This window comes from Pelodiscus sinensis, chromosome 8 (genome assembly GCF_052426305.1).
Source record: "Pelodiscus sinensis isolate ZL-2025 chromosome 8, ASM5242630v1, whole genome shotgun sequence".
Lineage (NCBI taxonomy): Eukaryota > Metazoa > Chordata > Testudines > Trionychidae > Pelodiscus > Pelodiscus sinensis.
Window position 1 is genome coordinate 59867578 of NC_143059.1, and position 23083 is coordinate 59890660.

A 23083-nucleotide genomic window follows, 5' to 3' on the forward strand; every position below is an offset into this window, starting at 1 on the left:
CTTGGATTGCCTTCTATCTCAGAGACACCCAAGGTGCCACTTTTGAAAGCTTATTTTTTTGTTTGTATTTGTGTAATAATGTTAATGTAACTTGGGTTTGTGCTTTGATAATTTGTTCTAAAACTGTCTTATATTCTCCTTGGCATTTCTTTATTGGCATTAACATCATAAGTAGTGTACACATTTTTATTCCGTTAATATTGTTATGTAATTGTTTCATTAAATTTTAACATGGACACATATAGTACTGTAAGAAAATCACAACTTTTATTTCTTGGAAGTAAATAAAGTTGATCAAAACTCAGAATTTCCCATGGAGTAGAAAGAATTCCAATATTAAAGAAAATTTGCAAATTAGAAAAAAACAAAAGCAAAAATTTCTAAATTTCCTGTGGAATGGAATTTATGGGGAAAAATAATTTTGGGTTAATTGAAATGACATTTCAGTAAAATAAAAACATTTAGTCAACTACATTTTTACGTGACATTTTTTAATGTATTTGTATTGTAAAATTAAGATTTCATATTTTTAAAATATGACTATAAAATGCAATTAAAATAATAGCATTCTAACTGGTCATTTGTATTCTTACTTGCTTACTGGGGAGTGCTTGTTTAGCTTGTTTGGTTACTGGTTTAACTGGTCACTTGTAATTGATGTTCCAGTTAGTAGAATCCTAAAAATGTAGGGTTTAGAAGGGATCATCTATTTTACTCCATTGCACTCAAGGCAGGGTTAAGTAATAACTATATCATTCCTGAAAGGTGTTTGTCTAATTTATTCTTTAAACTGCCTGGTGATAGAGATGCCATAACCTCCTTAGGCAATCTGTGTCCGTGCTTAACTGTTTAACAGTTTGGAAATTTTTCCTAATGTCCCAACTAAACCTCCCTTGCGGCTTCTAGTTCTATCCTTAAAGGTTAAAGAGAACAATTTTCTTTCCTCCTTCTTGTAACAACCTTTTACACACTTGAAAATTGTTATGATTTCCCCCTTACTCTTCTCCTCTTCAGATTAAACAAACCCATTTTTTCCAACCTTTCCTCTTATGTCATATTTTCTAGACATTTCGTCATTTTTGTCTTCTGCACACTCTCCAGTTTGTCCATTCCTTTCCTGAAATATGGTGCCCAGAATTGGACACAATATTCTAGTGGAGTCTTATCAGTGTGGAGTAGAGTGGAAGAATTACTTCTTGTGAAGACATAGTCACAGGAGCGGCCCGAGGCCGGCTGCAGCAGCTGGCACCCTAGGCGGAGCGGCACAATTGGCGCCCCTGCCTGCACAGCCGTCAATGGCTGTGATGTCATCATCAGGCGCCCAGGCCAGCGGCGCCCTAGGCAGCTGCCTAGCTCACCTAGGCTCACCGGCTGCCACTGCATAGAGAACAATTGATCACTGTTGTCTTTAATAACCGCCCTTAACAGGCTTGAATACTGTTATCAGATTCCCCCTCAAATTATCTTTTCTCAAGACTCAACATGCATTTTTTAAAATATTTTCCATACAGGTCAAGTTTTTTAAACCTTTAGTCATTTTTGTAGCTCTCATATTTAAAAATATAAAATAAAAAGATATAAAAATAAATCTAATATAAAATATTATATAGTATAAATGTGCAAATTAAAAAAAAAACGGATTCTCCATTCCCCCCCATCCATGTTATGTTTGTTATGTGTGAGAGAGAAGGCTTATGATGTGTTAACAACTACTTGGTTTGAATTTTTATTTGCTCCCTTCATTTGTTACCAGTGAAGATACGGGATGTTACTGTGGTGTCAGAAATTGCTCGTTAAGTGGAGGGAAATGAACAAAAAGGGTTAATTTTCCTCAAGAGTTAGTGGTTGACAGATTAGCTAGATGAATAGCTGCAAAAGATATTAATGTGAGCATGGAAGAATTTCTCTAGTCACTGAATCTAATCCAGGAGTCAGAGTAAGGGCTGAACTGACAGAAGGAATGGCACCAAAATAAAGCAAAAGAGCAATGAACTGAGAACTAAAGTCTTGAAGGGTCGTCATGGTCCAGAGTTTCAGTATAACTTTTCCACTGTGTGGAATAATGATTAATAAACAGTTTTATATCAAAATATTAAACTATAAAATACCATCGGGCGCACTAAGAAAGAACCAATCATGCAGTTGGAGAAATTCCACAGTATTCCTTCCGAAAAAGACCTGCTTGTTGAGCATTGATTTTTTTAAAATGCTGTTTTACAGTCTCTGGGATTCAGTATTGATAGCCATATAGTTTATACCTCTTACTGTTTGAGTCCAGTTAACATGAAAATGTAGTTCCTAATTTTTAGTTTTCCACAAGTCAGTTAGTATTGCACTTTACTTTTGGTTTTTTTTTTTTTTTTGTTATTGATCAAATTTTCTCTGAACCAAGCAGAATTGGCAGAAAAGACTTTTACAGGCTAACCCCCACTTGTATATTGGAGAATTTATTAAACAGGTAATTCCAGGATTTTTAGTTTCCCATCAGACAGATAATAGGATTTCTTTAAACATTGAAAAAAAAAATCTTCTTTTGTGACATTATTTTATAACTTGTTGCTGATTTTGACCCTCTTTCATTTTGAAAAAAAATCATGTTCTCAAAGAACATTTCATTTTGATGAATTGTCATTTTCTGACACACAATTTTCTACCAGTTATAATACTATAAATGATTTCCTTTCGATGGTGAGAGAATTGTCTAGCAACCTGAGCATGTGGATCTCTGTTGCATGGGTCTTGAAAAAATATGTAGTACAAAAATTCTACTTTTAGAGATTTGGGTCCAATTATTGAAACAAGGACAGTTTGAAGTTCTTTAGTCAAGAAATTTTATTGAACATTTTCCATGGTTATGATTTATATTAATGGATAACATGAATTTATTGATCAATTAGTTAATAAAGTTTATTCACTTTTATAAAAGTGAATAATGTAATTATAATTTTTTTAGAACATGCTACAATTGTGAAAAGTGTGGAACTGTACTCAACCTCTGACCATAAACAGCAGGATATTTCTGCTAAAATGTCCAGTAGAGAGAGAGAGAGAGAGAGATAAAAATCTTTAATTCAACAGGCTTATTGTGTCGTTTATTACATGAGTGGGCAGTGGAGCACATCCCAATCTAACGGTAGTTCTGATCGAGACAGTGTTGCTTTGGTTTATGTTGAAGAAGCTTATCTTGGCAATTAGTAGGGCTAAAAACATTTGTTTAAATAAAATATTTAATCTTACTAAGCTGCAAGAGATGTATCATTCTTCAGTATGATCCTTACTAGTCTAGACTTGACTTATATAGGAATTGAATTTTTAAAAAAAGGATTAAAAAATTGTTATTGAACATATTTCAAAGATGCTTATTCCCATAGTAATCAGGTGAAGTGAAAAATTTAACCAGAAAAGAATGTTACAGGTACTTACTTTTTCCTATTTTTAAAACACCACAGCCAGTTGTATCTTTAATCAGAAATTAGTAAAATAAAATTATGGGAGAATTTCCATTCTCTTACACTTGCCTAGCCAATAAAAAAATAGTGCAAGGCTCATTACAGTACTCCGCCCCACTTTCCTTGATAAGTATTTCTAAGATTTATATCCTTTGCATCCCTATATGAAACCATATTCTGTAAAGCAGCGGTGGGAAAACTCAGGCTTGGGGGCAAATGTGGTCCCCAGCTTGCCTGGATCCAGCCCCTGAGGCTCAGGACCCTCTCCCCAGCATTGGAGACCCTGTGCTGGCACTCCAGCCCACTCTCCGCCATGCTGCCCCACCACAGGGATGGAGAACACAGAACTTACTAGGCTGGGCCCCATAGACTCTGGAGTTAGGGTTGCCAGATGTCCAGTATTCACCCGGAGAGTCCGGTATTTTTGGCTCCTGTCTGGTAAAAAAAAAATTCAGAGAATACTGGACACCTGAGATGTCCGGTATTTTCTGAATTTTTCCTTGGCCAGGAGGTGAAAATGCTGGGCATCTGGCAATCCTATAAACACTCAGCGCCCGGCCTCCCCCATCCCCAACACTCCCAGTCCCCCGACCTCAGCCCCCATGCTTACCTGGTTCCCCAACGGTGGTGGCACAAAATGGCTGCTGGCCAAAAGACCTAGGGAAAGCAATGCTTTCCCCTGCGTCTTAGTGCTCAACTTCTCCCCTGTTCTTATCCATGCACTCACTGTTAAAGGGAGCATGGTGTTTCAATGCTGTTTTATTTTAATTTGGGGGCAGGATAGAATTTTTGGAGTCTTTTTTTTTTATGCTCAACAACTTTGGCCTCCCCCCCCCCCCCTTTTTCCCCTTCATCAGAATTTTTTCCCTTTTTAGGGGGGGTTCAACCATCTGGCAACCCCTTCTGGAGCGTCTTTTGTCTTCTCAGTCAGGGGCTACATCAGTGAGGGTTGGGTTTGGGGGGTTTTGTTGTTGTTTTTTGCTACTCACTTTCTCGTGTGTGTGTGTGTGTGTGGCACCTGACTAATTTTTTCTGTGGGTCAGCAGTTCCTGACCCAAAAAAGATTCCCCGCTGCTGCTTTAAAGTAACAATAGATGAATGTTATAATAATAATGCTTGAGCTGACTTTTAAAGGTTGGTGGTGTTTTTTTCCCTTGCTTTCTTTTGCTTCAGTGCTAGTTGACCATGTGAGTGAAATTAGTATTTGATGTTTTGGGTAATTTAATTCATTCTGGCCAGTATTTAAATATAGAGGATTAGTAACTTTCATATAGTTCTGAAGCTTGTGCAAATTGAAGTTGCATCATATAACTCTAAGGTTAATCTAAGTATCTCTGTATGATGAACCCACAAGAGGAAATTGAAAATTCTCTTTACAGGCAGTCCCCGGGTTACATGGATCCGACTTACATCGGATCCCTACTTACAAACGGGGTGAGGCAACCCCGCACTAGCTGCTTCCCCCCAGCAGACCAGGGAGACATGAAGCTAGCGCCCCCTCCCCAGCAGACCAGGGAGACACGGAGTGGCTTTTCTCAGCAGACACCTCAGCTTGAGAATAAAGGACTGAGAGAAGTGAGGTGTGGGAGAATAAAACTGAGCTCTGGAGAAATGTTTGGCTAGAGTTTCCCCTACAATATGTACCAGTTCTGACTTACATACAAATTCAACTTAAGAACAAACCTACAGTCCCTATCTTGTACGTAACCCAGGGACTGCCTGTATATATTGGAATCAGCATTCTTACCTCAGCCTAAAGGGAGTTCAGGAGCCTAGTCTAGGAGCATGGCCATGAGTTGCTCATTAAGCCTAATTTTAAAATGAAAGCTTTGATTATATCTTTGCACCTTTGTTTTTCAGTCTCACTTATTGCTTCATATAATTGAGTCTGTTTTTTATCATCCTCTGTTAACAGCCTATTTAATAAGCATAGTTCAGTTACCTTTTGTGTTTATATGTGTTACCCATATAGTTTGTTCTCTCTGAGTCTATTGTGTTTTCTAACTGTAATTTCATTAAAGTGTACTTAATTTATATAACATTTATGTACCATCTATTGTATTAAATAATCAAATGTGGGATATGCTAAAGCTATGGAATAATTATCATACATATGTTTTTAATTGAAGGATGAATTAGAAAAGATTCAGTAGTGCTAACCAGAATTAATCATTTTATTACAGAAACTGAAGAGAAATCTTTCCACAACTTCTTATATGTATATATAAATAAACAATCCGATAAAACATATTCGGGGGGGGGGGGGGGGGGTTGTTTTCAGTTTTTCTCTCTAATTTCATTTTTTCCAGCGTATTTTCATCAAATCTCTGACAACATGTTAATGAATATATAAAGATTAAAGAGATTTTTTTTTAAAGTCACAAATTGGAGGTAAATGGCCAGTTGCTGTCTATTTCGGACAGGATCTCAGGCTGTTTTGGAAATCTCAGCCCAATAAATTAATAACTTATTTCTGAAAATTGTACTAAATAGTTTCCTGTAAAGTGAGTGTTTTGAGAGCTGAATTTGGCCCTCAGAGTTAGTCAGATGTTCAGAGAGTTTCCTCCTTGCTTTTCTTTCAGGTTTTTTTTCTACTTTTGGAAGGGAATGTGGCTCATTTGTCTAACCCTTTTTTATCCATGCAGACTGGAGTCCTCCCTCAGGATGTGTTCTATAGTGTAGAGGAGGATTTCAGACCCAAATGACAGTGATTTGCATCATCTTCTCCCATAGATTGGGGAGCGTGCCACAGAGAGGCCTGTACTCCCTCCTAGCTTGTATATCAGGAACCTCACAGAATGTCTATGAGAGAGGCTTTGTGGACTGTAATGAAATCAGAAGTGGTTTGATATTCCCTGATCCTTTCACATTCCCTTCTGGCCCAGAAAAATACGTTTCTGATTTTTTCACTTCACTGATTCACGGAGATGAAGAAATGCTAGTTTCAACCCACTGTTTATTTTGTAAGGTGATGCGTTGCAACAGTCTTTAATAATTTATACCTACAATTATTTCTGAGGCACAGAAGACAAGCAACTGTCTCTCATAGTCAACCTTCAATAGTAATGATTAGAATAAAATCCTTGTGTATGATTCTGTATGTCATTTCCCAAATGTCAGCTCTGCATTCAGAAATGCTAGTTTTACAGACTTCTTTATACACCTTTTTCTTTTTTTCCCCCTAAAACTACATTATGCTGCACCATCATGAAACAGTAAGTAGTGTGAGGAATCAGCTGTAATACTGGTAACAAGTTTTAAAAATCTGTTAAATGCTTTCAGCTGACATAAAATAAGGAAAGTGATAGTTGTGTTTGGACAATTGTGACATACCCATTTGCTACAGTAGTGACAACTAAATTATAATTACCTCTAATTATAGTAAATACCACATAGTTAAAAATCAATACATAGTCTATTGATTATTTAATAGGCCTTATTTGTAAAAATGTTCCTATTCTTCTATGTGAGGTTAAAAAAAATCAGATCTGCAGTGAACAACATCTTTGTTAATTCCAAATGTCCACCATTTGTAAAAGATGATTATTTGGCCTAAAGGGCCAAAATGGCAAAAGAAAATGTCAAGTTTCCAAGAAACCCATATAATACCATCAAAAAGGGATTTTTCAGGGCTTCTCTGTGCTTGGGTAAAAGCCAGACTTTTTTTTTTCTGGTCTTAAAAGAATTTGTACCACTGGTCAGACAGTTTAATTTTCATTGCTATTAAGCTGTTAAAATTGTGTGTGTATGGGAGGGGGGAGAGAGAGATGTAAATAGGGTAAAATTGAAGAGGACTTCAGTTATTGAAAATTAAATTCTTCTGAATAAGTCATGGTACTTTATGTTGATACAGTTAAATGTTCTGGCTAGAACATTATGTTGATGTAGTTTAATGTTCTAGTAATGTAAGGCTAGTCAAAATGGCAAAACCACGGTGCCTGCAACAGTCTCATTATTGAGGTAGTTCCCCTTGTCTAAATCCACCTTTGAGAATGAGCATTTACATTACTTGCTTAGGCATGCTTAACTACACAGCTGTACCCAAGTCTAATTCATAAATTGAAGTTTTAAAATTGTTAATTTATAAACAACATACAGTCCTATGCCACCCTAGAGACTAACAAATACATCATGAGTTTTTGTGGGTAAAACCAACTTCATCAGATGAGTTGGAGTGGAAATTACAAAATCCAGAGTATATTTAACAGCAAAATCATTTACCTGTCAATTGTAGGACCAGTGTTAATGATGCTAATTGAGTCAGGCTCCCCCCACCCCACCCCCCCACACACACTGTACTTTAAGCTGTCTCCCAGGGATGGAATTTCTTTGTTTTAAATTGTTCTTTTCTCTGTTGCTTTAAAACAACTAGTAACCAAGTGTGCTTTATCAAGTATATCTTTTTGTTTTGTTAATAAAATCACCCTTTTTAAGGCAATAATTTGATTATTGTGTCCTGGACGGTAATAAGAGGTCTGTGTATGTATGCCTAAGTCTAAGAGGTCAGCTATCAGAGACTGCAGTTTGATTTCTCTTCCCTCCTTCCCCCCCCCCCCCCCAAACTCTCTTGTGGTAAGAGCTTGGTGCTACCCCTCTGATGAAGTCCAAGTGCTTTCTTCCTGGGTTCAAGAAGAAAAGGCTTTTCACTTGGTGGTGGCAGCTACTTCCTAAGGTCAGGGAATCTGTGACTGGGGAGCTTTTGAGCAAAAGCCTATAGAGGCAAGATATTTTTAAGGTTTCTTGCATGCCCCCACCAGCAGCTGGAATGCCAGAGTGGGGAACAGCCTTAACAGACTCCCATCTAAACATTTGACTTTTGAGGATATTTTTAATGGGATGAGCAAGTTATGACTATCAAAGCTCTAAATGTGTAGCTATGAAGTTAAGCATCAGAAATGCATTAAGATTCATAAAGATTAAAGAAACACTTTGATTTTCACTAGCAGCTAACATCTGTTAGGCTTTCAAAATAATATGGGGGGGGGGAGCTATGAGTCACAGGGAATTTATTTTTCTCCTTCAATTTACTTCCAGAACATAGACCTATTATTAAATTGAACAGTGATAGGGTTATGTTCCATGATGTATTTCAATGCGCAAATAGTAGCAGTATTGATGAGCTTCCAAAACCTTTATTGTGAAATCAATGTTATTACACTTTATATCCCATTACATTTTGGTTGTGACACCACATCATAATGTTTTATTAATTCCAACCTGAATAAGAAGTGTGTGTAATTTGTTATATGTATTTTAAAATAAGCAAAGGGAGCAAGTTTTATTTGGCTTTTATGGCGTATTTCTTTTTCAGTTCTCTGTTCCCATCCCGTTATATGTTAATCATCAGATTATTTCATGATCAATAGAATGATGCTTGGGAGGCTGTTTTATATTCATGTCCTCCTTTTTGGGATATATTCCAGAATATGCCACAATTTAATGCAGCAGTTCTCTAACTCTTTCATGCTGTGTACCATTTCTGAATATTGAGATCCTCTTATTGACAACCTCCTCTCTCTGCCATCTAATCCCATGATTTCCTTAAGGAACTATAGTAATTGGTTACATGATAAAAAAAATAATGGCGGGTCTAATGTTTAATGACACCAAATGAAAACTCACTTTCATATGACAAGTGCAGTTACTTGGTGATTATGGGTTTTGTACATCTGCTGTTTATTTTTCTCCTTAGTGTAAGACTTTTTTTAACTAATAAGTGTGATTTCCTTACATTACCTGCCCCCTCAGTATTCCAATTGCTCTGTCACTTAGCATGCTGATTCCATCTGAGTTTCCTATTCTTTTAGATTTTTTGTGATCCACATATCAGTTTAATTTACACCAAAAAAGCACACAACAAAAAAAGACATGAAGTAGTCACATGTTGTGCACAGACACATGGGAGTTCAGTTGACTAAAAAGACCCTTGGAACCCTGAAAAAGCACTGGCCTGCACTATACCAAGCATAAAATGTCATTGTTGGTATTCTGGCCAGTGCCACATCATTATATCTCAGGGACCACCTGAAAGTGCTCAGACAGTCACTAATTATTGACAGTTTAAGAACCAACCCTCACTGCAGTAATCTGCATTGACAACTAGACAGCTCAGGCAAAGTAAAATTGGAAACTCATGTTCCTGAAATACTTTACATTCTTGAGTAACAGAAATTATTATAAAAACAAGTAGTCCTGTGGCACTTTAGAGACTAAAAATATATATATAGTTTCAGAGGGGTAGCCAAGTTAGTCTGTAACAGGAAAATCTTAAAAAACAACAAATAGACTAGTAGCACCTTAAAGACTAACAAAACATGTAGATGGTATCATGAGCTTTTGTGGGCACAGCAAATAGTCTAGTAGCACCTTTAAGACCTTAATGGTGCTACTAGACTATTTGTTGTTGTTTAAGTTTTTCCTGTTATAGACTAAGGGTATGTCTACACAGCAAAGTTATTTCCAAATAACAGCCGTTATCTCCAAATAACTTTCCTAGCGTCTACACAAGCCAACTGATATTTCAAAATTAATTCAAAATAGTGGAGGGCTTATTTTGAAATCAGTAAACCTCATTCCATGAGGAATAGCACCGATTTTGAAATTGCTATTTCGAAATAAGCACTGTGTAGACGCTTATTTCAAGATAGGAGGCCTCCAGCCTTTCCCACGGTGCCCTGCTGGCCGCCCTGGCCACAAGGTAACTTCTGACCTGATGCCCTGCCAGAACCAGTTTAAGTTCCGGCTGGCCTTAAATGCGATTCAGCGTCCAGTCAGTGTGGGCGTGCTGTTTCGAAATAGCAAAAAGCTATTTCAAAATGCATTTTGTGTGTAGACGCGTTATTTCAAAATAAGATATTTTGAAGTAACTATTTCGAAATTAGATATTTCGAAATAACGCTGTAGCGTAGACATACCCTAACTCTGCTACCCCTCTGAAACTTACCTCTCTTTTTTTCTTCCTCCTCTCCTTTTTTTCTCCTTTTCTTTCTCTTTTTTCCTTCTCCGCCCTCCCTCCTTCCCTTATTATTCTTGGATCTGGACTTCTAACACTACTGTCATCTGATGAAGCGGGCTGTGCCCACGAAAGCTCATGATACCATCTACATGTTATGTTAGTCTTTAAGGTGCTACTAGTCTATTCATTGTTATTTAAATATATATAGTATAGTGAGCTTTTGTGGACAAAGCTCGCTTCCTCAGATGAGCTTGAGTGAAGAAAAAAAGGGGGGACGCTCACAATTTATAACAGAAAAGAAAGAGTAGAGTGCGGGGTGGGGGAGGAGGTGAAGTATCTGTAAAATTGTAGTGCCAGTGCTAATGAGGCTAATTGAATGGGCTGGAAATGTTCCATACTTAGCTTTTGATGTTAATTGGATGTTGAATGTAAGGAAAGGTACATTTTATAACGGGCCATTCAGTTCAAGTCTTTGTTCAAGCCTTGGGGAAACTGTCAGATTTGCATATGAAGGTCAATTCTGCATTCTCTCTCTCTCTCTCTGGTTGGTTTGTGAAATTCCTTTCTGGTAGAATGGCTGCTTTTAAATTTATTAATGAGTGTCCAGGCAGGTTAAAATGTTCCCCTACAGGTTTTTATGGATTACCATTTCTAATATTTGATTTGTGGCCATTAGTCCTTTGTTATAGAGACTGTCCAGTTTGGCCAATGTACATGGCAGGGGAGTATTGCTGGCACTTGATGGCATAGATCACAGAGGATGTGCAGTTGTATGAGCCTCTGATGTTGTGGCTTATGTGGTTAGCTCCTGTGACGGTGTCACCAGTATAAATAGGCGGACAGAGTTGGCAACAAGATTTATTGCCGGGGTAGGTTCTTGGGTGAGTATGTTTGAGATGTTATGTGAGGCTGCTGAAAATAATTTGCTTCAAGTTAGAGTGCTGGCTGTAGCCAAGGATCGGCCTGTCTCCCAAGGCCTGTGAGCGTGAGGGATCGTTTTCCAGGATAGGGTGTAGATTGTTAATGATGCTCTGGAAGGGTTTAAGCTGGGGGATGTAGGAGATGATTAGTGATGTTCTGTTTTCCTTGTTAGGCCTGTCTCAAAGAAGCAGATCCTGAGTACTCATCTGGTTATGTCAGTCTGTTTGTTCACTTCTTATGCAAATTTGACCCTGTTTCCCATGGCTTGAACAAAGACTTGAAGTTACCCTTATTCCCCAAGGCTTCCTTGGAATCCTTGGGACATTTCTCAGTCTGCAAGCTCCAGTTCTTCAAGGCAGTCCAGGCAAGATCACCAGTCCCAGCTGCAGTCTTTCTTCCCAAGCCACCTCCATGGCAGATATTCTCTGCGATTGTACTTCCTGAGTCAGTTCAACCTCATTTTATTGTACAGGACCAGGTACTCACTCAGAAATCCGCATTGCCCCCAGTCTCTTCTTTCTTGTCACCAGATGACTCTGCAGGACTGGAATCTTCTTTCCCTGTGCCTGAAGATTTTAAGACATACAACACTTCCTGAGTTGTATGGTTTCTGCATTGGGCAATGAAGCCAAGTTTGTGCAGAAGGATATGCATAAATAATCTAGATATTCTCTAAGGGTATGTCTACACTACCACCCTAGTTTGAACTAGGGTGGTTAATGTAGGCAACTGGAGTTGCAAATGAAGCCCGGGATTTGAATTTCCCAGGCTTCATTTGCATATTGCCGGGCGCCGCCATTTTTAAATGTCCGCTAGTTCGGACTCCGTGCCCGTGACTGCACGCGGCACGAACTAGGTAGTTCGGATTAGGCTTCCTATTCCGAACTGCCGTTACTCCTCGTGGAACGAGGTGTACCGGTAGTTTGGAATAGGAAGCCTAATCCGAACTACCTAGTTCGTGCCGCGTGTAGCCGCGGGCACGGAGTCCGAACTAGCGGACATTTAAAAATGGCGGCACCCGGCAATATGCAAATGAAGCCCGGGAAATTCAAATCCCGGGCTTCATTTGCAACTCCGGTTGCCTACATTAACCACCCTAGTTCGAACTAGGGTGGTAGTGTATACATACCCTAGTTCTCAACTCCTGGGAAGGTAGAGCACTCCTGATAAGTAAAGCTCTCTTGGGGTCTTTGTGGAATATCCTGCCTTCGTTACAATGTACAGCAAAGCATTCTGAGGAGGGGGAGAGGGGAAGGTGTGATGTTCCTATGCAGAGCATCAATGTTTGCTGTTTCCACACAACCCTAAGTTCTCTCATTGTAATGCAAATAAATGACAGATCACAGCAGGGTAGATACAAGCCACTGACTAACGACAAAAAGTTTGAGTCTGTATTTTGATGGGATTCGCTCTAATAACCTTCCCAATTTAAATCACAACTAATTTGCTCCGGGGATCTTCAGGACACTTACTTCTTTGTGGCAGTTCTCCAGAGTCACAGAGGTTTGAGATTTGTCATTGCGCATCAACTCTACCAGTACTCTCCAAGTGTTAATAGTGAACAGATTATTTCAGGGAATTCCGCACTTGTCTGTGAGTCTATGCTTTCGACCTTCAGCTATTCCTAAAGCTATTAAGTTATATGGCTGCATGCACTTAATTGTCCAGCATGCAAGATTGTGCCTTCATCTTCTTCAAGCATGGTTGAAGTTGGTCTATCACCCAAGTTATCAGTCATTGAACAGGTTTGTTCAAGGGCCTCCAGCAATTCTTGGCTCCCTGTTGTGGTGGACAGCTCAAAGCAACATATACCAGAGTGTTTCCTTTGTTCATCCTCCTCCAACCAGGATCATAGTTATCATTGCTTCCACAATAGGTTGTGGGGACATTTGAGAAACTGAAGGTACAAGATTTGTGGATGGAACAGAAAGCAACTCTTAATGTCAGCATCCTGGAGTGTCAAGCCATTTTATAGTGCATGAAGTGTATTTTGATCACAAATCGAGGGCACAGCAGTTCAAACAGTCACTGACAACTCCATGGTATATTATGCGTACAAGCAGGGAGAAGCCTATCCCAGCCAGCTTTGTCAGGAGGTGAAAAAGTTATGGGAGTTCTACATCAAAGAGAACATCATTCTTACTGCTATTGGCCAGTTGTATAGGAAAGAATGTCTTGCAGAATCACTGCTATCAACTTGTTTACAATGAAGAACAGCAAGAAGTGCCATCAGTTTTGCTTTTGAATAAGCCTCAGAGTTCTTTAACCAATGCATTCTATCTGAATTAGGATTGTCCCTGATATATGCTTTCACCCCAGTTCCAATCATTCCTCAGGTCATCCACAAGATGAAGATGGATTGTGTCAGGCTGATTCTCATCACATCAGCTTGGACAAGTCATTGTGGGTTTTCCAACCTCTTCCATCTGTTTCCGTCCATTCCTCCTCTTGTTGTCCTAGTCTACCAACACAGGACTACAGTCAGAGTTTGTATCCAGCACTAAACTGTCTTCACCTCACAGAATAAATGCTATGTGACTAGACACTGAAGAGGAGTGCTGTTCCAAAGCTGTTCAGTGGATTCTTCTTATAAGGGCTACCTGTTTGACCAAGAGGAAACTTTGCTTTTGTCCATGGCCTGGGAATTCAACAGATGCAGGCCTACAGTTGGGTATTTTGGAGTACCTAAAACAGACCAGAGGACTGAAGGTATATCAATTTGTTGAGGGTCTGCTTAATAGCAATGTTAGTGTTTTCAAACTTCACAGTAGTCAGATTTCTGAGGGAGATCTCATCTCTTCCCAGCAGAGAGGGAAGTAATTTCTCAGTGGGACCGTAACACTGGTTCTGTTGTCTTCCTGGGGGTCCTTCATTTGAGGCTTTGGCAATTCATTCTCTTTCTCCCCTATGACAAAAGGCAGTATTTCTTGTGGCAATAACTTCTGCAAGAAGAGTTAATGAAGTGTAGACACTAATGGCATATTCAATTTTTCATGGACAATGTGGCCTTGAGACCTCATCTTAACATTTTGTCGAAGTTAGTGTCACAATTTCATTTTATCCAGACTTCTTTCTTACTTGTGTCTTTTTCTCCAAACCTTGTATAGTATAGACAAATAGCATCTTTGTTCAATGGATGTGAGACAATATTTGCTATTTTGCTTGGAAAAAACTAAGCCATTTAGTTCTTTCTTGCATATTTATTTCCTTCACAGATTAGATGAAGCAGCCCCTGCACAATTGATTTCTAAGTGGATAACATTCAGGATTGCAACAATTCCAGGGATAGTTACGATTTTGTCTCCTCAGAGATTTATATCTCATTCAGCAAGAGCATTACTTAGTGACATTTCAGTATTGTTTGTTTACAGACCCGCTCCTTGGTCATCCATACATACCAACTATTATGCTATTACAAATGCATCTAGGTCAGAGGCAAATTTGAGGAAGGCAGTCCTGAAGGAGATTCCAAGCCCCGTCTCCTTCTGATATTAATTACCTGAGTGGAATATATTTGTGCAGCTCACTGAAAGGAGGAAAGATGGCTACCAACCTGTACAGTAACTGCTGTTTTTAGATGTTTAGTCATGTATTCCATGACCCATCCTCCATCCACTCTGCACTAGAATCTCAACTCTGAATTTGATGTGAAGGAACTGAGCAGTTAGAACAATGCCAGGGAGGGGGGTTAGGAGTCAGAGATAACAAACATTGTCCTGGGGTTGTAAGATGAATTTTTCCAGATTTGGTGCACTGCACATTTGCACACTTGAGTGCTGGAATGCATGTCTGCATCTGCATCCACATTTCAAAGAACAGCAGCTACTGTACAGGTAGTGCCTGTGTGTGATCCAAATACTCAGCACTTTCTATGAGGTTCCAGCTCATTGCTTTAGCAAACATATCCATTCGAGAAATGGGGCTCTATCCTTACAAGCTCTCTAAAAACTAGAGTTACTGGTAATTATTTTTTTCAAACACCTATCACACATTATTATTAGTGTATGTTTTTAGTTATTAGACTAGTATCCAAAAGCCGTGGTTGGGACTGGGGTTTTTTATGGTAGGTGCAATAGTTACCTCATTTTACTTCCTCTGCTAACCACATATTTTTACTGGTCATTAAGTAACGCTAAGTCCATTTCATGGTCACTGCTATTTACACCGAAATGCACTGCATTAGAGCTGATCTTGTTGGGTACTAGTTTTCAAATAAGTTGTTGTTTTCTTCAGAATGGACTTGGAAATAAACGTGACTTTTCTCCAACTACACTTTGACCATGTTGGAAAAACACCTCTCAAAATATAATGAACCCCAACCTTTCTGAGTAACCTCAACCATCGGGGATTCAGGACTAGGATAACAGCTCTTCTCCTTGGATACTGTAAATGAAAGACCAGACCAGAACCCAGCCTTTTTCTTCTAACGATGACATAAAAAAAAAATCACATTTTGTTAATTGATTCCAGACTCTCTGGGCTGAGGTTATAATTTTGAATTAGATTTAATAAAGGACTGTAGATTATCAAAGTAGATGGCAGAAAGGCTCCAAAGAAGTATTAATACAGTACAATTAAATTTGAAAAACCTGCTAAACCTAATGCAGATAAAAAGGGAATCATCCTGGTTTTTTCTGTCATTTTCTTACTAAATAAACTGTTCATTGTTGTCAGTCTCTTGCCATCAGTAGTCTTCTACTTCTACAGTACGCAAAGCTACATAACCTAACATCATTGTGTCTATGAACATTGATTCAATGAAATGTATATTACTGTGTCAAGAGTCTTTGCCTTCAATAGCCCCTTTGTAAAATTTCTGTTCATTTTCCAAAAATATTTTTAATAAACTATTCTTGTTTCAATCCTACCTGTATAGCACATTGCTGATCAACACTAGAGTTATCTCTAACACTGACTGGAAAGGGAGGAGATAAGAAATTAAAGTAATTTTTATAGGCAATTAGATTGTTCATTTGTATAACAGAAGTGGTTAGAGACCCCAAGTGACTTCAGAAAAGGGCCTTGTTGTTCTCAGAGCTATTCTTACACATAGTTAGACAGTCACTGCCCTGACACATTAACAGTTTTAGCTCTCAAAATAGGCAACACTAAGAGGATATGAGAGAATGTTATCCCCATTTTACAGATGGAGACCTGAAGCACAGAGGGATGATGTGATTTTCATAGGTTAACCTAGGAAGTCTGTGTCAAAGCTGGGAAGTAAACCCAGATCTTCTGCCTTAACCACAAGACCTTTCTTAGGTAAAATTAATTGTAGTACATAATGCTTTCATGTCTGCAAAGCACTGTATAAAACTTAACTGTTCATCAAAAACAAGTCTGTCATGGCTAAAACAAAAGGGGCATTGATAAAGCAGATATGGTAAGGAAAAGGGTCTCAGAAGCAATCTTCATATACAAAAGCTATCTTATGATATTGAGCAAACCAGCAAGCACTCAAAAGGAAAGGATAATCTGCAGACCGTTCAAACATAGATAATTGAATAGTGGCTCAGGAAATTGGGGGAAGGGGCTGCTTCAATAAATTGAAAGCAAATAAAAAGTTTCCTTTAGAGGATTTCTGCAAACAGTGATTGTGTCTCAATCCTTAGAAAATGGCAAATTAAATTTCACTCCTTCAATTGAGAGACTGAACATAGAAGAACTTGCAATGTCTAAAATGGACAGAAATGCACTTTGGCAGAAGTACAGTAGATACCCAAATGATTCAAATATACTGTGTACATACAAAGTAGCATCCTTAGAAAATGGTGAATATAGGACCTGATCTAATGCCTGCTGAAGTCAAGTGGATCCCTGTACTGTCAAAAAGTTGATTGTTGTATTCGGTTTCATAATGCTTATTTTTATAATTATTTTCATTCCATAAACTAACCATTGACGCATTGCCACCTATTCCCTGTATTCCAATAAACATCTTTTCTTTCCAGGCAGAACTAATTAAAGGGAATTTACAAAGTGTTGGACTCACTCTCCGGCTAGTGCAGTCTAAGGAAGAGGATGGAGGACATGTTGTTATTGAAACTGTGACCCCAAACTCACCTGCTGCAGTTGCTGATCTCCAACGGGGAGATAGACTTATAGCTATTGGAGGTACATAATCACATGATTTGTTTTAAAAATCCATAATGTTGTTATAAAATAGTAATAATCAGTTTTATTCAACTAAAATATTTAAAACAACAAAATCCATGTCCTATTGTTACATTAGCTTTTGTATATTTGACTACCTAACCTGTATATTTTAACACTGATCCAGGTTCTTGTACATAAAAAGTTATTTTCTACTTGATGTAAAGCCAAACAGCTGAAGTACCATTTTTTAAGTGTAGTTGTACTCTTTACAGCTGTAAGAACAGCATTGTGAGGTTCCCTGTTGATTCTTATAATGTTTTGCTAGAACATCTGTTTACTTAAAAAGCAAGATAGAATTTCTGTTTCCCAGGCCTGAAAATTCACTGTTCACTCTAAAATGCTAACATGAGTGCGAACTTATTTCTGACCATAAAATATCACATACAACTCAAATGTGACAGAGAGATTTGTTGAATATGTGCTCTTTTTACATTGGGTGCTGTAGGTTCTCATAACATCTGACCTTGTGTCCACTTTTATGTAAGAGCTGAAATATTGCTTAAGAGTCTAAGTACCCAAATTTGCAAATGCTGGCCAATGTTAAGTGTAAGTTTAGTTGCTTCATAAAAGTCATTATGTATCCTGGATCATTGTGCAAATCTCCCATTGAGATCATTAGGAATCCTGGTGTGGATTGAGGGTAATATGTTGTCCTAAAATGACATCTGGGCTCAGACCATAGTTTAAAATGGAATTCTACTGTAACAGAAGACTTGGATACTCTATGATCTGTATGGCCCACATAGCCTCTCTTTGTCCAACAAAGAATAGGTCAACCACTGATCCTAGAAACCTCTTTCTTTTTAAAAAAATTACTAGATTATATTTTTCTTAGTAATTGATCAAAAATCTGAAACGTCAATTTATTTTTGTTATCTTCATATTTAAGTTGAGAAGGTATGCTGTTATAGTTGTCTCTAAATAGACATGTCATGTCTAATTGAAGTAAAAATTAAGTTTCCAGTCACAGTAAAATAATATCATGAGTTCAAATTGCTGTGGCAAGCAGGACAAGATCTTGATCACAGAGCCAGATCATTAGTCCCCATTAATTGTTTTCCTAAGGTATGCCAAATAAGTCAGGCAATTATTTAAACTATTTCAGGTCTCCAATAGCACAGTTCCTTGCTTCAGCAGTGGGACATGCTAGGTTCCAAACAGGACCAGACCCCCGAATCAAATGCCCATGTACTAGGTGAAGGAAAGATGTCCAGACATTCAAGCTATATTTGATTTCTGTTGATGAACCCATGGAACTAACAATAAACTGATTTACAAAATAGTGTTAAACATGACAATGAGCCAGATCCTGAGCCCTGCCTAAATTCTCATTACATTGCTCTAGAGGTCTTAAAAAAGCTGGCTCAGACAAGCACCTGAGGATTCCCCAGCGCAACAGAATTCCTGGCTAGCATAAAGTCAATAGCCTGCCTTATATCAGTCCATGGACTTTGAGTTCAATAGAACTATTTAAATACTTATACTAAACACATTCTTAAGTACCTGGCTGAGTCAGAGCCTTAGAATGATGCTTAGGTATCAGTTTAGGCTATGCCTAGGAGCCAGACTGAGGGGGGTGAGGGTGGAGGGGAAGGTTACTTTGAGAAGTCTTCACCTCCTCCCATTAGCTGAGAATCTTGGCCATGGTGCCTACATGATGCTGCTAATGTATTGATACTGATTTCTTTATTAGCCTAATGCTACCTTTATTATTAAAGTTATAAATATTTCTAAGGCAGGTACCCAGCCTTCTGTGTCTGAGTGCTAAAATGCTACTAAAAACCCAGTATGCACCAGTTCATTTTCAGTTTAATAGTAAACTGGGTTTTTTTTTAGCAGTTATTGTTTCCCCTCACTTCAACACTGTTGTACTTAGTAGGATTCTTTTCATTATTCTTACCTATTACCTTCAAGTTGGGATCTTACCACAATAGCTTGACTATTGCCCTTCACTAATAACAATATTAGTATTAAATATTACAGATTTAAATTAGAGTTCTGCTATTGTACACTTGCATCATTTTTTTCTTTCAAGTTTGCTCATTTTTCTTTTTGTTTTAATAGGAGTTAAAATCACATCGACTGTTCAAGTGCTAAAACTTATCAAGCAGGCTGGTGACAGAGTTTTAGTGTTCTATGAAAGGCCCGTTGGTTATAATCAGCATGGTGCAGCACTGCAGGATGGCTTTGGGCCATTAGAAGACCCTGCTTTTCTGGCACACTCAGAAGAGGACCAAACTAGTATTTCAGCTGATGCTGATAACAAAGAACTGGAGTCAGAATTTGAAGATTTAGCTTCTGAGATAAAGTCATCTGAGGTCAAAGAAGAAATGCCAACAACTCAGAGTCCCAAACGCTCTGTAGTAACATTTGCTACTAAACCACTTGGAACAATATCTCCAATTCTAAATCGCAAGCTACATTTAGGAGGTTATCAGACAACTTTAAAAACACAACCAAAAGATGGAGTCAAACTGGTAGTGCCCAAAAGTTCTGAGGGTCAGGATACATCACAACAATCAGTTAAACCACCTCAGGGGAGCAGTACAAAACCTCCTGTACCACCTAGGCCACTAATTAAACTTATTTTGCCTTCTAGTGAAACTCAAAATCTGTTAGAAACAGGGGACATATCTTCTGAAAAACCAGAGAGGCCTCCTCCTCCTGCAAACAATGGTGACAAATGCACGGAAAAAATAACAAAAAATAATGATCAAGTGGAAGATTCCACAATATCAAAACCAACAGGAACAAAACCAGAAATAGTGAAAGATACAATTTCAGAAAATTCACGTAGTTCTAAGGAAAGTGGAGAGGACCATCATACATGGGAATCACCAGAAATTCCTTATCGCAATCGACTAGGTCGATGGGCAAGGATAAAGTCATCCTCCTGTATATTTGAAGTGGAAGGATACCATAAGTACCTTAATGTTGCACTTTGGTGCAGAGACCCTTTCAAAATGGGTGGTCTCATCTGTTTAGGACACATAAGTATAAAACTTGAAGAAATTGCATTAGATTGTATAGCTACATCATCCATGGAATACTTTAGAACACTTAGATTAAATGCTCCTGCACCTAAAGCAGCAGTCACTAGAACTGCTTTGCGCAATTTGACAGTGCATAAGGGATTCAATGAAAAGTTTTGCTATGGTGATATAACTGTACACTTTAAATATCTAAAAGAAGGTGAACCAGAAGACTCAAGTTTTCTGCTGGAGAAAGAAAAGGAATATAATTTGGTAGAAGAGGTTCATGCACTGCAGAAGGAGGATCCTTATCTGGGACAAATGATTATTACGGACAATAAACATAATTTTCAAGATACTCAGTTCCAGAATCCAACGTGGTGTGATTACTGCAAAAAGAAGGTTTGGACTAAAGCAGCTTCCCAGTGCATGCTTTGTGCTTATGTTTGTCATAAAAAATGTCAAGAAAAATGTCTAACTGAAACCCCATTTTGTGTAGGAACTGAAAGGAGACTTGACCAAATTGACGGAAGTTATAGGATGGAGGGGCAGGAAGCTCCTCAACCTGTTTCCTCTCGTGTTGATTCAGAATCTAAATCTGTGAACAAAACTACTGGTTTAACAAGACATATCATCAACACAAGTACTCGTTTGTTAAATCTTCGTCCAGTCCCTAAAGCTCGCCTTGTTGAGCCAGGGATGGACATTGTAGAACCTTCACCAAAGCACACTCCGAACACTTCAGATAATGAAAGCAGTGACACTGAAATTTGCAGTCCAAATAGTCCCTCAAAACGTGCAGCTAGCACAGGGATAAAGTTACCACGGAAGGAGGGAGGGCTAGATGACAATGTCTTCATTGCAGTAAAAGAAATTGGCCGTGACCTCTATAAAAGCTTGCCCACGGAGGAAAGGTTCCAGAAATTAGAGTTCATGTTGGATAAGTTGCAAAATGAAATAGATCAAGAGTTGGAAAATAATAATTCACTTATTCGAGAAGAAAGAGAGACAAGTGATACAAGGAAAAAAGCACTAATTTCTACTGCATTGGCTAAATCAGGTGAAAGACTGCAAGCCCTTACACTGCTTATGATTCACTACAGAGCAGGCATTGAGGATATAGAGTCTTTGGAAAATACACCTTTAGATCTGCAATCCAGAAAAATAACTAAATACGCAGAAGACAACAGCACTGCAGAAGAAATTGATCATAAAGATGTCAGTGTACCACAGGCTCCAACATTCAACAACATATCAGCGGAATCGCCTAACACTCCTCATTCAGTAGACTGATAGTTGTGTATTTGATTTTCGGAAGGGTGGTCTGAAAACAATACTTTGCACTTAATCAAAAAAATCAGATAAGTCAAAATTTAATTAAAGAGTGGTACCATGTACATAACCTGCTTCACCACAGTTATTTGCCTGTGTAAGAGTACGGTTAATAGAGGTTTTTCCCCAGCTACAGTACCACCATTTTGTTATACTGGCTGGTTCAAATTGTGTTAAAACTACATTTTTGGGTTTATACTGGGAGTTATTTTTAATAATTTATTTTTAACTTTTTTCTAATTATGTAAGCTAACATTTCATGTTACTGTATATGTGGTTTCTGTTGTGCATTATTGACCTTTTTGTTTTTGAATTAATGATTTGAACAGGAGATTGTCAGGATTTTTGAAATGTTTGATTTCAATTATATGTTGAAAACATTGTGAACTTGCTGCATGCCTAAAGTGATGACAACACAGCAGTCATTGAAGGACCAAGTTTTGAAATTTTGATCATGTTGCATTTGTCTTCTAAATAGTTTTTGTTTTTTTGCGCCAAATGTATCATGAAAACAGACACTGTGGCTTTTCTTTTGTCTGTTATAACAACTATCTAGTAAAGGTATTATTACATATCAAGTTGCTTGCTTTCTATACTTTTGTTAAACACAGATAACTTTTCAAAAGTTGTGGCTAATCTGAAATATAGTAATGCTGTACCAAACAAAATATTTCCTCCTTAGAATATTGGGATATTAAACCCTATTTGAATATAATACATAAGTATATAACAGTATTGTTTAGTAATTTTATTGGACGAGTCCAGCAAAAAGTAGCAACATTATTTTAAATATATAAATGGCTGTCAGGCTTATAGCATATCACATTTTTAAACTTTAATGTTTTAACCTATTAAAAGAAAATTGCAGTACTGAATATGGATTTTTAGAATTATCATTACCATTCCTCTTGAAAAGGCATGCAAGAAAGTTAAGATTTTTAAAGGTTTACAATTTATTTTGCCACCCACAGATACTAAGTGCAAAATAAATTTCATATTTAAACAAAATCACTATATACTATGTATCTCAACATTTTTGGTGTCACTCTGCATTACAAAACTGCATTCAGCCACTCACCCAAAAGAAACAGATAGAACAGAGAGACCACTTTATTCAGGAAAGCATGTTTACATTGGATCAAAACAAATAAGTTGTTTAGTAGAAGTGAGGAAGAATTTTGGCTAGCACTTTTTGAAAAGAACCATCTGATTTTGTGTTGTCAGTTGTGGATTCTAGCATCATCTGGCTAAGTATGATATTCCTATTGGTTTATTATAAATGTGTCTTGAGATTTCAT

At 37.9% G+C, this 23083-nt stretch overlaps 1 protein-coding gene across 1 annotated transcript in view; it reads left to right on the forward strand.

Annotated features, from left to right (window-relative positions):
• PDZD8 (PDZ domain containing 8) overlaps positions 1 to 21855 on the forward strand; it is a 127514-nt gene extending 105659 nt beyond the window's left edge. Inside the window, exons 4-5 of the mRNA XM_014573726.4 lie at positions 17277 to 17439; positions 19546 to 21855. Coding sequence (XP_014429212.3) covers positions 17277 to 17439; positions 19546 to 21746 — 2364 coding nt within the window. The 3' untranslated portion in view covers positions 21747 to 21855. The remainder of the gene's footprint in view (positions 1 to 17276; positions 17440 to 19545) is intronic.
• The last annotated feature ends 1228 nt before the right edge of the window (positions 21856 to 23083 follow it).